This window comes from Danio aesculapii, chromosome 23, assembly GCF_903798145.1.
Source record: "Danio aesculapii chromosome 23, fDanAes4.1, whole genome shotgun sequence".
In the NCBI taxonomy this organism is placed as follows: Eukaryota; Metazoa; Chordata; class Actinopteri; order Cypriniformes; family Danionidae; genus Danio; species Danio aesculapii.
This window is the reverse complement of record NC_079457.1, coordinates 33,309,891-33,328,102: the sequence shown is the minus strand read 5'-3', so window position 1 is coordinate 33,328,102 and position 18,212 is coordinate 33,309,891. Positions and strand designations below refer to the sequence as shown.

Below are 18,212 nucleotides of genomic sequence, written 5' to 3'. Positions count from 1 at the left end.
TGCTCCAACAAAGTTAGTACTGCAGTCTGACCTCAACCTCAGATAGCAAGAACATTTGGGCCAAATGTGGGTGATAGCTGGCACATGTGGCTGAGATATGGCATGGCTGAACAGATATGGGTCAGATTATTACCATATATGTTTTGCCATACATTCAGAAAAGGTGAGAATGTTCTTCTGGTTCACAGTTCCTTTTGCAGTGTGTGGGCCAGTTAAAACACATAAGAGCCTAGTAAGACATCGGAAAACATAGACTTCTGGCTGACTTTGGGATTGCATTTGGAAAACACGCGAAACTGAACACAGGTGTGGCATTAGCAGACATCTGCCACACCACACTTCAGTTGCAAAGTCTATCCTGCGAGCTTAACATTCTTCCCGCCTGTCATTTGCTTGAGGTAAGTGATCATTTGGCATTCAAAGTGATTTACTTAAATATTCATCATTATATGTAAAAGTTAGGACTCATTGAGTGATTAGTTATTCATTTAATTAAGAAATGCGTTGAGTTGAATAGTATTTCCCTCTTTGAAAGTAGTGTTTAACGTTAGCGCTCCAACTGTTTGCTGTTTAAATTAACGTTAGCATTGCAGTTATTTCCAAAGACCACAAAATACGGTTTATTTATTATAGATAAATAGCAATTTGTGAAAATGTTCAGTCACGTTTCAGTGTGGTTTAGCAAGGTTTAAAATAAAAGCGGTCCCATTAGGCCTAACATAGTGGAAGCCAATAGAAAAAAGTGTCTTATAATTGTAAATTGGACTAACAATATGGGTAAAACATTTCTGTTCAATATAGAGCTAAAGCTCAACAAGAAACATTTATAAATCAATTAATTTTTTTGTCTAATGGTCATTTGATATGTAAAGTAACTGACTTCAATAACACAGTTTGACCAGCGTGGCACTGTAATGGAGACAGTTGTCAGCTCTTCTGGGTTCAGTTCAAAAGAAGAAGAGACTCTTTACTCTTAAAAACACACTGGACAACAAAAATGACAGCACTTAATCATAGCGATGTGATAATGGCACAATGTAATCTCTGCAATCGTCACTTCGACCACAGTACGTTCATTTATATTAAATTTATACAATAGATTTAAAGCAAACATAATTACAGTATTATTACTAAAGAAATATAAGAGTGAGAAGTTTAGAAGTTATTAAGCTGCTCAAATATAAATGTAAAAAATAATATTAGTGCATGTGTCAGTAGTTTGGTTTTCAAAGATTAACCTGTTAGCTCTGTTTTGATCGTTTTAACAGTTAAAATGAATGTTCACACATAAATTTAGTTGTCATCAATTACTCTTCCTTCATTTGTTTAATTTCTTTCTTCTGTTAAACACAAAATAATATATTTTTAAGAAACCAGGAAACCTGTTACAATTGACTTCAGTAGTATTTGTTTTTCCTACTATGTAAGTCAATGGTTACAGGTTTACAGCTTTCTTTAAAATATCATCATTTGTGTTTAGCTGTGGAAAGATAATCATAAATGTCACTCATAAATGTAACTCATAAATGTTTGCAACTATGTGAACTTTATTACATATTCAGCTATAACAATGCTAATGCAAAACACAAAGGCAATGCCACATAAGTGTTTAGGAAAATGGGAAAAATTGAAAAATTAAGTCAAGTGCAAGCCAGAAGATAATGACCTAGTAACTAGTGCTTCTGTTAATGTTCACAAAACTGGAACACTTTAGATTTGCAGAAAATGTTAAACTGATTTTAAGCTTAAACGGGAGAATCATTAACAATTGTATTCAATTGTTTGAATAATATATATAAATATAATAGAAAATATATAACATTTAAATAAATATTTAAAAATGTAATAGATTACATGCATTTAGTTTCAACACAGTTTAGCATTTTGATTTGTATAGTAATTTGGCAGATGTACTTCCAGGTTGTATTGCGGATCATATTATTTTAATTCTTTTTCAATGCAGGTGCTGTCAGACAGAATCCTCTAACTCCCCTCATTGAGCGTAAAACAGAAATATGTCTGTGAAATTCAATCTACAGTATGTCCAGTCTCTAAAAAACTTTCCACTGCTTTTAACTCGACCAGCAACTTGTTCAAGCACTTGAACAGAAAGCATTGTAGGACAATACTCATCATCACCAAGGAGGACACTGGCACCCAGAAACACCCTAAACAGGCTAAATTGGAATTTTGTGCAGAATCGGGAGTGAAGGTGTCCTCTGAATATGAAGAGAAGTGTAGCTGCTTATGCCATTCACATATCTCATCTTTTGCGCGCGGGATCGCATTGGGATTGAATATTGTGCGCACTCACATTTCCCAAGTTAACCCAGTTGAAAACCACGAGTCACGCGGCAAGAACTGATGGATCAGCTTCAGGCTTTGTATGGAATATACATTTCTGTAGACTAATTACCTCAGACAAACTGCACTGACAAACACTGCAACTGACAGACAAACACTGCAGTGCTTTTTCAAACTGATGTTAGTGGTTACAGGTATTCAGTTTTCCTCTAACATGTCTTCTTTTGTGTTAAAATAAAAACATAAACAGGTGTGGTGGGGAGAGCGTGGCCGAACACCCGGAAAGGGGGGAGAGCGAGTGGAGATACCGGCGGCTGGTCAGTAGCCCAATCAGAAATAATTAATAACACCTGCTTTCTCTAGTGATTGGGCCGGAGAGACGCCCTCTTAAGGGAGCGAGAGAGACCAGTCGGGAGAGAAAGAACTGAGCAACAACCAGCACATTGGGAGCTTGTTGCTTAAACACTAAAAAGAATAATAAAATTGTCACTTACCTTAACGCCGACCCTGTCTTCTTCCCTCACAAAGAACCCTTCTACAACAGGTTTGAAACAAGGGAATGATGAGAGAGTTTTAAGTTTTGGGTGATATATATATTTTAGAAGTAACTTCAACGTAAAGTAATTAGTAATCTGCTTTCATTTTACATGAAGTTATCCTTTACTAATCTATTTACTTTTTACTACTGTAATCTATTACTTTTTTAAAGTAACTTACCCAACACTGTATATTCATATACACTACCGGTCAAATGTTTGGGGTCAGTTTTTTTTTCAGGTTTTTTTTTTTTAAGAAAATGATTCTGTTTATCAAGTCAGCATTTTAAAAATGTAAAAAAAAAAAAAAAATCTTAAATTGTTCAATATTTATTAAAATTGTAAATAACTGCTTTCTTATTGTATGTAGTTTCAAATAAAATGATTACTCCAGTCATTACTGCCTTTATTACTATTAACATTATTATTAATAATTAATAATAGAGTGATTTCTGAAGGATCATGTGACTCTGAAGACTAAACTACCTTTGAACAGCTATTTTACAGTGCAATAACATTTCAGTTTTACAATGTGTTCTGTATTTTTGATTAAATAAATGCAACCTCTGTGAGCAGGAGAAGCTTATTTTAAAACATAGAAGAATCAGACTGACCCCAAACTTTGACCGGTAGTGTTGTGTGTGTGTGTATATATATATTAAAACTTAAATGTACAGTTACATGTATTTATGTTTGTATTATATCATCTTTGCATCAAACATATGATATTGATATTCATTTAACAATTATTTCTATTTTGGATTTTTACTGTTTGTATGTTGTAAAAATGTTTAAAAACTCTTTATTTGTCCACATTTAGTTCAATAATTGTTTATCTGAATGTTATTTGCATTGATTAAAGTAAATTTGGTTGTATTTTTGTTGTGTGATTTACTCAGTAAAAATATATATGTGGTCAGGCAAATACAAGGCCCATACTAATCTTGAATACAAGGCCCATATCTGGGCCACATAAAAATGTATTCCTTGGCTCAAGCTTGGTGGAGTTGTGGCACTACTTTGGTTCAGTTCTGGCTAAAAAGATGTGGGCCAGTTCTGGACCGCGGAAAACTAACTGATCTGGGCCACATCTTAGTTGTTGATTTGGGCCAAATCAGGACCAAAGGAAATTTGTTGACTGGCACTGCTTTGCCTGACCTCGGACAGCAAAGAAATGGCGGAGAGCATTTATAAAACTGGAGCTATCCATTGATTATTTGACTTCTGTATGTATGACCCTTGAGCTCATACATGTGATCAAGACTGCCCAGCGTTTTGAGTTTGCTTGTCCTCCTTTGGTTTAAAGTGGTGATCAACCAAGGCCCAAAAATATCCACCCCTACAAAGGAGAATAGAGGGTCCATACTGAGACACATATTTTGAGTTAAAAACTTCCCCCGCAGACTTTACACACTGAAAAATTCCACTACTTGTGATTTTACCACCTACAATCCAGAAGCCAGCCTCTCTGAAGGCACCCTCAGCAAATGCACATCCCTGATGTTCAACTTGTTTGTGATAATGTTGAATGAAAAGGGATATGATGTGATACTGCCCGGGGAAAATCAAAGAACACACTTAATTTCTACCAAGGCTCGCTTGCGAGAGACATCCATCAACCCTGAGGAGGCCACGTTTGTCTACTTAAGGTGATCGATTGCAAATAGGACTTTACTCTGCATTTCAGCTCTTTCGAGTAGCATTCTGCTTGTATGCTATAGATGGTGATGCACTTCGCTTCTTTAAGGTCTTCTACTGAGCAGGATTTGTTACATATATTCCAGACTCTAGAAGTTATTTTATCATTACCTTTCTCAAGCGAGTGAGTTATGTGCACAAGTCTGGCTATTGCACGAATCAGTTTATGCTAACTTGAGAATCTATCAAAGCATTTGGGGTGTAACTCTCCTCTTGAAATGTGAGTGGCACAGGAATTAACTTGAGGGTATCATGGCAAAGGGACCTGTGTGAGGCATGTTTTTTGTTGTGTTAAACAAGAAACTTGGGCCAGTCAACCACATGCTTTGCACATAAATCTTCCTGGATTTTTTACAAATGTAACCTAAGAAAACCTTGCTGTCTGAATAAAATGTCACAGCATCCAGCTTGATGTCAATTTCGTCCTCAATAATGTCAGCTATTTCCACAGCCAGCAACGACTGCAATAGCTATTGAGGATGCATCACAGATGACACAAATTTCCTTTTTTTTTTTTTGCACTTGATCAAGAGAGTTTTGAGAATTTTGACAAGCTCAAGCTCCTTTAATGAGTCTCTTCAAACCTTCCATTCTTTGAATTTCTTAACTGGTAGAAGTGCATCCCAGTCACAAGTTTCTGTTGTTAGTGTTCTAAGCAGAAGTCTAAGCAGAAACTTAATCGCTGGCAAAGGCTGTTGGAACTCAACTAGGTTAGAAGCTACTGGCTACTGTTCAGTGGTTTCTGAAAACTCTGGCATGTAACCTTCTTTATTTTTTGCTGGTCTTCAACATATTGTTTAGTTCTTTGTAGAGAATCACATGAAAAATGAGGTTCTTGACTCTCAGAGAGTTGATTTGTACCCCTAATATCTGCTGCAGCCTCAGACACTGATGCCCAAGCTGCAGCCGCTTCTGCCTGTCTTTCTTGGTGTAATGCTGTAGTGTAGCCTCTATACGAGCCTCCTCCACTTTAAACTGAACTTGTACTTAAGCTTGCCTTGCTTTCACTTCTTTCTCTTTTTGTGCATACATGGCTCTTGTTAGTGTAGCTTCTACCTTCACATGGGCCTTCAATGCTGCTACACATGAGCAGACCTGCTTGAGCTTCTTGATGATCGAGTACATGCTGATCTTGTTCTCAGGTGAAGACATTCTGAAGTGAATGCAGAACTTGATCTTCTATTCATTAATGAGTCAATAAGTAAGGGTTTGAACCTATACTGGTCTCATGGTTTGGTTTGGTTATGATTATCATGTCATTGATTGTGTTCAATTCGATATCTCAATGTATCACAGTGCATTGATAATGCTTTCCATCCACAAATATATATTTTTCTTCACAACACAATAATTCTTGAATTAAAAATTTTAAATATATTTATACAGTATAATATTTGTAATACAATATTGTCCTTTATTACAAGCAGTATTCACACGCTGTGTTCACACGCTCAACAGAAAAGGCTGAGATTGGCTTTAAAACTGTCAGCGCTGTTCACCATAGAGTGACGCGGTCCACAAGCATCTCTTTAATATCGATAGAGGAGAGGAAAGGTTACTTTACAAACACGCCAGCAGATTAAAAGCGACGGCAGCCACAGCAACGGCCCAGCCAACAACGTTTACCACACGCCAGCTATTGGGAGATATATCCAGCTGCAGAACCACACACGTTTCAGGCACACACAATCTAGCACACACGATTTAGGCAAACCATATATGGTAACTAACTAACTCCTTAGCATTATCGCCACCTATTGAATTTCACAAATATGGTTTCCCATTTCAGTCATTATTATTATATCGGAACGATCATTTTAACATCTCTGCAGTTTCTGAACCAAAATTATGTAAATAAAAATAATTGGTTGAAGACACTATAATATAGTTATAAACTGATTATCTTAACTGATTATCTGATTATAAACTAATATATTTTACTAAACTGCCACAGCTGTTAGTTATATATATATATTTACTTTTTTTTATTAATTATTAATAGTTAATTTGTTTCTATTGCTACATTTTGGTTTAAAAACAATATGTTGCTTACTATAAATTAAGCCTACTACAGTATTTAATGTGGGAAATCATTATTTAAAAAGTTATTAGAAAATTAAGCAAATAAATTCTATTAAATCGCTTGAGTAAAATATTAATATAGTGTTATACATTTATTACATGTAAAATGTATTATTGCCTATATTAACTTGCAATTATTTCCTTCATTATGAATTAATGCATTATATAAATTAAACCTGTCCAATTTAGATCTTTCAGCAAAGCCAGCAAAGTATCTGCGATATTGACTCTGTCAGATAATAATGACTGATCATCTATGATGACTGACAGAAATCTGTTCAGTCTATTATATTAAATGGCGATCGGAAACAACGCTCCCCATTTGCCCGTCTCGATCGCAATATTTGTGAAATAAATTAAAGTAAACACTATTGTTTATTGTGTACAATATTTATTAACCACATATATCAAAATATATCAATGACGATGTCCAAGAAGACGTTAATAACATTAACATCCATCGTAACCATATATGGTATGCCTAGATTGTGTGTGCCAGATTGTGTGTGCCTGGAACGTGTGTGGTTCTGCGGGCCTGCAGCTGGATATTATTGGCTATTGGTGGAGTGAAAAGACAGTGAATAGAGCTAATTCGGTGGAGGGGGATGATTGGGAGGCCATGATCGTAAGGACCGATAAAGGGACTTTGGCCAGGACACACCCCTACTCTTTACAAGAAGTGCCATGGGATCTTTAATGACCACAGAGTCAGGACCTCGGTTTAACGTCTCATCCAAAAGACGGCGCCCACTGACAGTGTAGTGTCCCCTTCACTTTTACTGGAGCATTAGGACTCACACAGACCGCAGGTTGAGCACCCATTGCTGGCCTTACTAATACCACTTCCAACAGTAACCTAGTTTTCCCATGTGGTCTCCCATCCAGGTACTGACCAGCTTCAGTGAGTAACCGGTCTTGGGCTGCAGGGTGATATGGCTGTGGCTAAGTAATATGTATAAGTGATTGCAAAATTAATAGATAGATAAAAGTCTGAGACCGTGTGGCTGACAGCAATAACTGGATGTCACAAAAGGTGCCGAAAAGGTGAAATATCACTTATTTTTACAATGCTAAGATTAGCAGAACAGTACCACCCAGTGGAGCAAAAGTGAACTACACTGGAACCAGTACATGACCCTTCAGAAATCATTCTAATATGCTAACTTTTTTAATGCAGTTTATATTAATATGCCACCGACAAATTGTGGATGGAAAGCATTGTCAATGCACCGTGATGCACCGAGATATCAAATTTAACCCAATCCATGACATGATAATCGTAACCGAACCGAAACATGAGACCAGTATAGTTTCACACCCCTATTTGACTCATAGACATTATTGAATAGAAGATCAAGTTCTGCATTCACTTCAGAATGTCATCATCCGAGAACAATATCGGTATTCTGTCCTACAAGCGCGTTTCTTCTACGCGTTATTGACAGATAGCTAACAGTTAGGAATCAAGAAAGGATCAGACGAAGGAGTAAAGCTGAACTTTTTACTGTTATGTTCTTTCCTCTTCCTTGTTCTTTTTTGTAAAACTGAAACATACGAAGATTACAAAAGTCTCATTACAGAGAGTTTAAATTAATACAAATCAATTTACATTATTCACAATGTCATCTGAACAAATGTCAGAAGGGTACATTCAAGTTCTGATTAGCATTATCATTACTTAACAGTGGTTCTTTTTATGCTCTTACTCATTATTTTAGTATACATATTTATGTATGCATATACAGTAGTTCAAACAATATTAGAAAATAACAGACTTACAGGCGAAGCCTTTCCTAGGCACAAACACAAAGAAAACAGAGAGTTCTTAGTCAGCTTAGACCGCATGGAGAGAATCTGGAACACTGCGATCACTTCCTGATTAACCTCTAACCTAAGAGTCTGGTGATCTAAATCGACCAATAAGAAAAAAGCTTGCACTTATCAGTGTCATTACACCAAATTACCACAAGATGGAACCAAATGATTATGTGTAACATGACAATCGGCATGTACTTGATCATCAAGAAGCTCAAGCAGGTCTGCAGCAAGTGTAGCAGCATTGGAGGCCTATGCGAGGGTAGAAGCTACACTAACAAGAGCCATGTATGCACAAAAAGAAATAGAAGTGAAAGTAAAGCAAGCTCAAATACAAGCTCAGCTTAAAGTGGAGGAGGCTCATCTGGAGGCTAAATGCATTACACCAAGAAAGAGAGGCAGAAGCAGCTGCAGCTGAGGCACCAGTGTTTAAGGCTGCGGCAGATATTAGGGCTACAGATTAACTCTCTGAAACTCAAGAACCTCATTCTTCACATGATTCTCTAGTAAGAAATAAAAATATATGTTGAAGACCAGCAAAAATATAAAGAAGGTTAGATAACTGAGTTTTCTGAAACCTCTTGAACAGCCACTATAATGATGTGGATGCATAAATTTCTGATCTAAAGCAATTTTAATAAACATAAATTTTATCATGAAAAATGTCCCTGATACTAATATATAATGCACATAAAATTGTCATAAAATATTTCAGTACTTACAAAGCTTCTATAAGTAATTACAAAAGGAATAGATATATGAAAGTCTGAGAGACTGTCAGCATCAACTGGATGGCACAAAAGGTGCCGAAAAGTTGAAAGGTTACTTATTTTCACAATGCTAAAATTAGCAGAACAATACCACCCGGTGGGGAAAAAGTGAACTACACAGAAACCAGCACAATGACCCTTCAGAAATCATTCTAATATACTAATTTGTTTGATGCAGTTTTTATTAAGATTATTGACATAAATAAAATTAATCATTGGAAATACTTTTAAGAGACAATCATATTGTCTTGAATTAAGTCTGGCAAGGAAAAACCAAATGGATGAGTGAGTGGAGGATGATCTAAAATCTAAAAGATAATACATATATCACTAATAACACATCCACAATGGACATAATGTTGACACAGAGAAAAAATGAAATGGAAAACTACTATTTTAACAAAAGTCAGAGTTCATAAGAGTTCAGTGGTTTCAAAGGCAGTGGGGAGTTTGGTCAGGGGTATAAGTTATAACCAACATTCCCAATTCTCAGGGACACATACTATCTTCACTATCATCGACACGGGAGTTCACCTCCATCATAATAACTGCTGCTTATATTCCTCCCGATGCTGATGCCAAGCTTGCTATGAATGAACTTCATGCAGCCATCAGCAAACAACAGACTGCTCACCCGGAGGCTGCTTTTATTGTTGCGGGGGATTTTAATCACTCAAACTTAAAGACAGTGCTCCTCAAATTCCATCAAAACATTTTCTGCCACACAAGGGGGAACAAAACTTTAGACCAAGTTTACACAAACATGGCTGAAGGATATGCTGTGACACCCCTCCCCCACCTGGGTCAATCAGATCACTTTTCTTTGTTCCACTCAGTTATCACACTCACCTCCTCAGAAGTCTACACCGCACTGAGTCGGATCAATGTGCGTAAGGCTGCTGGACCAGACGGTATTCCTGGGCGCATCTTCAAAGCATGTGCAGAACAGCTCGCTGGGGAATTCACAGACATTTTCAACCTGTCGCTTAACCTAGCAGCTGTGCCAACATGCTTTAAAACCACCTCTATTGTGCCAGTGCCCAAACACTCCAGCCCAACATGCCTGAATAACTACCGTCCTGTAGCACTCACACCAATCATCATGAAGTGCTTCGAGCGGTTGGTCCTGGCACACCTGAAAGACTCTCTGCCATCCACACTGGACCCACATCAGTTTGCCTACCGTGGCAACAGGAGCACAGAAGATGCCGTCTCCATAGCACTGCACTCTGTCCTCACACATCTGGACAACAAAAACACTTATGCACGAATTCTGTTTGTTGACTTCAGCTCAGCATTCAACACTGTCATACCCTCCAAGTTAATGTTAAAACTTAGACCTGGATATCAACACGTCTCTCTGCAACTGAGTTATGGACTTTCTGACTAACAGACCTCAGAATGTTAGATCAGGCCACATTTGCTCCACCACCGTCACACTCAACACTGGTGTACCACAGGGCTGCGTGCTGAACCCCTTCCTCTACTCCCTTTTTACCATCGACTGTAGGCCTGTGAACAGATCCAACACCATCATCAAATTTGCAGATGACACCACAGTGATTGGTCTAATCAGCAATAATGATGAGACTGCCTACAGGGAGGAGATACAGCATCTGGCCACTTGGTGCACCGACAATAATCTGCTCCTTAACACCAACAAGACCAAGGAGCTCATTGTGGACTTCAGGAAGGGACGAACAGGCTCACATGATCCCATCCACATTAATGGGATGGCCGTTGAGCCTGTCTCATCCTTCAAGTTCCTGGGGACCCACATCTCAAAGGACCTCTCCTGGACCACCAACACTTCCAGCCTGGTCAAGAAGGCTCACCAGCGCCTATTTTTCTTGAGGCAACGTAAGAAGAACCAGCTTTCATCAGCTGTCTTGGTGAACTTCTACCGCTGCACAATAGAAAGCATCCTGACCAACTGCTTCACAGTCTGGTATGGAAGCCGCTCTGTTGCTGACCGTATGGCACTGCAGCGGGTGGTGAAAACTGCCCAACGCATCACAGTGACCACACTGCCAGCCATTGAGGGCATCCAGAAGAAACGCTGTCTGCGCCGAGCGCGCAGTATTCTTAAGGACACCTCTCACCCTGCTCACTTACGGCAGGCGCTTCAGGCTCCCCCGGACAAAAACCAGCAGACTGAGGAACAGCTTTTTCCCCTGAGCTGTCTCCCTTTTGAACTCTGCCCCTCACTGACTTTTTTGTTGCAATTAATATTCTTCATAAAATGTTTATTTTATTAGACATATATTAATTGTTATGTGTAGTGCAGACAGTCAAAGTGGGTTTTGAAGTGTGTGTGTGTGTAAACTGGAGTGTTTTAATTAACTAAAAGTTAGGAGAAATAGCTGAATAGTGTGTTTCACTGTGTTTAATGCCTGATTTATGTTGAAGAGGATTAGAAGAATGTTTTATCAGGCTAAACTATTATATTCATGTTACAGGTTGTATTAATTGTTTAAGATTGTTTTAAAAATGCATTTATTGGTTTGCTATATTGCCATTTTGCTATAAATCACCATTTTGATTTGGTGTGTTCATGTGTACAAATAAATGGTATAAGATAAAATGATAATATCTTAATGTTAACTAAAATACTTTCTTATAAAGTCAGGTTTTAAGACTTCAGTGAATACTGATAATGTGATTTATGTTAATATCTTGTTACTGTTTTGTTACTGTCAAACTGTACAATTGCTATTATAAAATATATGCAAGATTTTAAATGGATATTGATGGCACTCCAAATGAGCTTTATATATAATTAAGTATACATTATATTTTGCTCAAATGTGTATTTTACATATTCAGAAAGTGTCTTAATATACTAATTATTTGCATAAAAGTACGCCAGACAAGCACTTTGACAGTTTTTGAGTTTTGAAATGTTTTATTTATATGTGTGTTAAATATCTCAGTAATAAACTGACTGCTGCGGTGGAAAGACGTAACTTCTTTGTCTCCTTGTGTTTTTGCACAGTTTTTACACTGATCCACAGTGCACAACGCCTGTGTATCATTGGCTGCCGGCGCAGATATCCCCTAGATCTGAGGCCGGTAACATGTGCCTCAGAACTGAGCTCATTATTATCCAGTATCGTTCCAAATATGGTGAACAGGGTTTCTTCAAGGAGTATTTTATGGAGTAACAAATGAGTATATAAAATAGTTTCTGGAGAATGACCTTAGCCTAAGCTACATACCAACTATGTCGATATCAGAGAACAAATTAATTTATTGGGCTGTATTATAACGATCTAGATGCAAAGTCCAAAGCGCAGGGTGCAAAAGCATTAAGGGTGTGTCAGAAACCACTTTTTTAAGGACGGAAAATTTGCTCTGTGCAGCGGCGCATGGTCTAACAGGTTTGAGCTTATTCTCCTAATGAGATATAGGTGTGTTTTGAGAATAAACCAATCAGAGTCTGTTGGACTCAAATGGTCCATTGCATGTTCAAAAATTGACGGAGATCTGAATTGAAAATTAACAAGTTTTATTTTGAATGCAGGAAGTTAGAGAGTACAATTTCTGCGCAGGAGAGATGTACTAATGTATTAGCCTCTCTGCCTTTATGCTGTCCTTCCGGCTTTTTATACGTCTCTCACACACACACTTAGCAGCAGGCCTCCAGTAGCAGGAAGTTGGGTTCCTCTTTCTTGTACACACATTATCACTGTTAACCCTTTAAAAGAAGAAACCCTTTATGTTTGCATTTATTAGTAAATGTTTAGCAAAATCTAACAATAAAAAAAAAATGCTATCCTTCAATCCCTCTCTTGGCCTCTGAAAAGAGGCCACACCACTTAATAAACACTTAAAAAATCTCAGAATTCTTGGTCCAATATGTCCAGATGAGCTTGGGTCGAAAACCTCTGTGAGGAAAGACACCCAAGCGGCCCCCTAGTTGGCTTATGGGCAGCCACCACATGTTCACCTGACACATCATATCAGACTACTAGAAAGAAAAGTACTTAAAACATAATAATAATAAAAAATAACATTCCCTACAAACCAGTGTGCTCAGGCTGGACTGGGCCGAAAACCCCTGTGGGGAAAGGCACCCAGTCGATCCCCTAATTGACGTTTGGGCAACCACAACATGTCAGCTGAGTCAATCACACTGAAATTATCTAGACTACAAACATTTCAATAATCAAAATTTAAATCTTAACACATTTTCAAACAGCAAATTTCTCAAACATCAATATCTAGAAAACACATAACTTGTGATGAATCAGCCTCTGCAAAGAAGCACAGTTATTGGGAAAAAACAATATTTATAAGTCATATTCCTCCTCCTCATCATCATTATTTCCTGGAGATATCAGCAGAAGCATTGTGTAAGGGGGTGGAGCTCCATCTTTCTTTTCAATTGCTGCTATTATCACCCTGTTACACAATGTTCTGATACAAAGGATGCAACAGCATCCACAGGTCACTATTATGGCCACAAATGTAGCTATAGAGATCAAAATTGATGTAAACATGGTTTTATATTTTCCAAACACACCGGTCAGCCAATCATCAAATGGGGTATTTACACCAGAGTGTTCTGCCATTGTTTTGGAAAGGGTTTTTAATCCTTCTAAAGCCCTCGTTACTGATCCGTCTGGGGCGGTATTATTGGTAATAAAAGTGCAGCAAAAATCTTGGAACATGGCACCCCTTTTCCGATAATAGCATGTCTAGTGCTATTCTATTTTGTATTGCCATTAATGAGGTTGGAGCCAATTGTTCTGATAATCCTTCTACGGCATCTTGTGTCAGATTTGCCAATCTCATGACATTATAGTGCACATAATTTATTCTATCCACATTTTACTTGGGGTGACCGGGAATAGGGCTGAAATTATTGGGATATTCTCAAACCCGGCAGCAATTTGGTCTACTGGTTTGTATTCATCAGGGACTCCTCAAGGGATCCCTATTTAGTCTATATAGGTTCAACAATTAATTGTTAGATCAAAGCTTCTCCCTCGTCTCGTGGCTGTAATTTGGTGTTTATGTCCAATCATTGTGACTAGTGCAGCTAACCTGACCATTGCACATATACCTTCTGTAGTTTTCCCTTTTATTCTTACAAACAATCTTTTCCCTCCACAATAATAATATAGTCCTCTCCGCGCCCAAGGTCCTATTATATCCCCTGCATTGTTGATAATCTGTTTGCACCACAAAGGGTTAATATGCTTTCTCTAGTATATCTTCTGGGGTTAATTTGGTATAATCCATTTCTATCACAACCCTTCAACCTCTAATTTCTCTACTATGATCTCTGTTTGGGGGTCCTATAGTCGTTGTCTTGTTTCTATCTATTACATTGACCTTATCTAAAAACTCAACTTCTATGATTCCCAGGGGGTCAGTTCCTGATATCTCAACTCCTAATAGTATATGGAGAAACTTAGGCGGATTGTTTTTCCCAGCATAATGGGTCTCATCTAAGGGGTATCCTGTCCACTCCCTTATGGACATAGTTATAGGGTTCTGGGTAGCACTATAATCCCTTTGTATTTCAGTTTTCTCCACTCGTTTTTAAAATTCCCTAACCATGTTGGGTTTGGCGTCCATTTCCCTGTGTACCCCACTACTTGATCCCACCCTCTACACCACTTATTATCCGCTTTACCCATCGTGTTACACCATGCATTCATAGTCTGATCAAAACAAACATATACGTCATATCCTCGCCACGAACTATTGTCTCCTCCACAGTCAATTACCTGACATAGATCAAATGTGTAAGATGTTGTCTCTCCCTTTACATATTCTATGGACAGCCCTCCATAATACTTGGAACATCTGTTTTCTTCCCCTAGGGATCTTTTACTCTGGTTGGTTTTACAGTTGAGGTTTCATTCCTGTTCTGACTTTTTCCTACTTCTAGAATTGTCCCTACTATTATCAGTGTTAATATCCCCACTATCCCCAATAGTTTCCAGTTTTCCCACAGCTTGAACCTCATGTTTTATTGATGCTGGTTTTTCTTATTATTCAATTCTGGTCCTCCTTTATCTTATTTTCACAGCGTTATTGTGTTAACAGCAAATAATATATAATCAATATCAAAGCTACAATAAAAATAGCAAGCACAGTAAACTTATTCTAACGTATAAACTGAAATGGTTATATTTTGGCCTTTAAATGTCTTTTCAATAATGTGGAGAACTCTATAGAATTCCAACTTGACCAAATCACACCCCAGCCGGGGTATTGACAATCTGGTGATGTGTAATTTGTCACACCACGTTCTCATGCAGATTAGACTGCTCTCAAAGTCCTCATATGTGGGTAGGTCTCTGGCAAACATTTTTGTGATCAGGTGGAAAACTATTATGTCTGCCTCGTAAGTTATAGCACAGTCACCTTTTGTTTTTCTCTGGGCCTTTACCTTGTCAACACTATATCTTTCTCTGAATTTTTCGCTATGCCCGCTCCAAATGCACAGTCTGCACTGACACAATGGGCTACAGCTTCTCCTTTAGGGGCTGTGAATAAATCCCCAGTTTTATGGACCACCTGTAAAGTTTGTAGGTTACTTTGTGATGGATGAAAATTGTTATCGTGTGTACGTGTTTGTGTGTCACCTCCTTTTGTGGTACCCTCACTCCTTCCTGCACCTCCTGTGGTATCCTCCCTCTCTTGGACCTGCGAAGCAAGGTCCACTCTGGTGTCGTCCAATGATCTGGACGGTGGGTCCGCCGGACATTACTTAATTGGAGCAGACCAGCGAGGCTCTTTCCATTTACGCCTGTAGATTCTCAATATCACCCAGTCCCAAGTTCGGTCAGGTAGGGGTGCTTGATATTCGTGTCCCCTAAAATCAGTTGGTAACATTTTGTCAAAAGATTCAATTAGAGCAGTCAATTTTTCATAGTAAATTTTGTGTGATAACGGTTGTACTGGTTGCAATTGTAGTGGGGTCAGTGGGCCAGGAAATTGGCGACCAGTCAACAGTTCAAAGGGCGTGTATCCTGTTGCCCTACTCACAGAGCTCCTTACTGACATCAGAGCCAGTGGAAGAGCAGCCAACCATGTCAATTTAGTCTGTGCACAGATTTTAGCCAATTTGTTTTTCAATGTTAGATTCAACCGCTCAACCTTACCTTGTGACTGTGGGTGATAGACTGCCCCGAAATGGTGTACTAAACCCAATGCCTTTTCTACATCAGCCAGATGTTCATTTTTGAAGTGTGAGCCGTTGTCAGATCTGACCCGGCTCGGAAAACCATGACGTGGGATGTAATAGTTTATTAGACATTTAATGACAGCAGTGCTGTCTTCCTTGCCCACCGGGAAGGCCTCTGGCCATCTTGTATATGCATCAATCATAACAAGCAAGTATTGTTTACCATTTACCCTTTCAATCATGTCAGTGAAATCAATTATAACTTCATCCCCAGGGCCATTTGCCAATGGGAACGATCCCTGAGATGGTTTCATAGTTGGTTTGACATTGTGCATCTGACAAATGTCACATGTCGTTATGTACCCAGAAATTAGGTGTGGCATAAAAGGATGCCACCATGATTGCAATGCTCGCGACATTTGCTTATCACCACAGTGTGCATGTGTGTGGGCTTCTTTCAACACGCTTGGGACTAGTGACGCTGGGAGCAAAGCTCTACCATCAGGTGCTGTCCAAAGCCCATCCTCGTGTCTGATTGCCCCTTTGTTTTTCCACACAGACTTTTCTTCAGGAGCAGCCATGTCTTGCTGCTTAGATAAGAATTCTCTCGAGAATTCTGGTAGGAGGGAAGTCACATCTGGCTCAGATGTCACCACAAACTGACCCTGTAGGTAGTCTGAGGCACATTTTGCCGCCAAGTCTGCTGCTTCATTCCCTTTTGATATTAGGTCAGTTCCTTGAGAATGACCAGTGCACTTGATAAAAGCCACTTTGTTTGACAACATTATGGCTTCAGAGAGCTCTCTTGCTTCTTTCTCATGAGTAATAGGCCGGCCAGAAGAAGTTGTGAATCCACATCTGATCCACACAGGCAGCTCCACGTGGGCTGTGGACACTGCATATGCAGAATCAGAGTAGATGTTGACAGACTGTCCTTTTGAGTGTCTCAATGCATTGATTAGGGCCAATAGTTCTGCTTTTTGTGCAGATTGTTTGCCAATTAGGGGTTCCAGATTGTATGGTGACCAATTGATCATTCTGTAATTTAACCACAGCAAAGCCTGATTTCATAGTTCCATCATCTGTCCTGTGGCAGCTACCATCCGTAAATACTGTGATTAGGTTGTCTGTTTCAGGAAGTGGGGAGGCATTCAGGCCCTCTCTAGCAACTGCTAATCTGTTTTTAGCTAACTTCCTTTTCTCAAGCTATAGTTTCAAAATTCTTTTTTTCAGCTTTAACAACTTACTTCCTTCTTTTCCGCTCTCTACTGCTTTGTCTATGAAATGTACTGCATACCTTTTCCCATTTAGTATCATCACTGCCTGGTACCTCAGGAGACTGTTCCATGGGCTGGGTCACACCAGCAGGAGCTCCTTGTAACACTGCTGCCCTGAAAATTCTATTAGTAACAGCGTTAGACATTTGGTTTTCATCGCATGCTTTTCCCCACTCTTTGACAGCAGTTATTTATGTATGCTGCTCCATTTTCACCATCCCAATGTTTAAATTTCATGTTATCTATTGACCACTAACTGCTTCGGCTGCTGGCTTATAGTTGGGTTTTACGGGGGTGAGTGATCTTAGTATAGTCTCTGTATGGTGGGGGCAGTGGGCATTGCTATTTGATCAGTCTTCGCCTCAGCCTCAACTTCCTATCTCTTACTCAGTTTGGTTTCAGCGTCCTTACTGTTCACTTCCCTTTTCTTTGGTTTCAACACAGTTTCTGCAAGTGTGACTCTAGACCATCTTAAACTGCATCTAACTGTTTTTCTTTCTTTGCATGGGCTCGCTTGTGCAACAGCCCTACTTCCTCTTTTCTTTGTCTTTATTCTTTTATTCCCACTTTCTGAAACAGAGACCCC

The 18,212-nt window shown here is 38.8% G+C and overlaps 1 protein-coding gene across 1 annotated transcript; it reads right to left on the bottom strand.

Annotated features, from left to right (window-relative positions):
• Positions 1–12,696: 12,696 nt before the first annotated feature.
• On the bottom strand, positions 12,697–17,455 carry LOC130216910 (protein NYNRIN-like). The gene has a single exon (XM_056448829.1). It carries the CDS (start codon positions 17,384–17,386, stop codon positions 15,929–15,931), a length of 1,458 nt encoding a protein of 485 aa, XP_056304804.1. The 5' UTR covers positions 17,387–17,455; the 3' UTR covers positions 12,697–15,928.
• Positions 17,456–18,212: the final 757 nt, after the last annotated feature.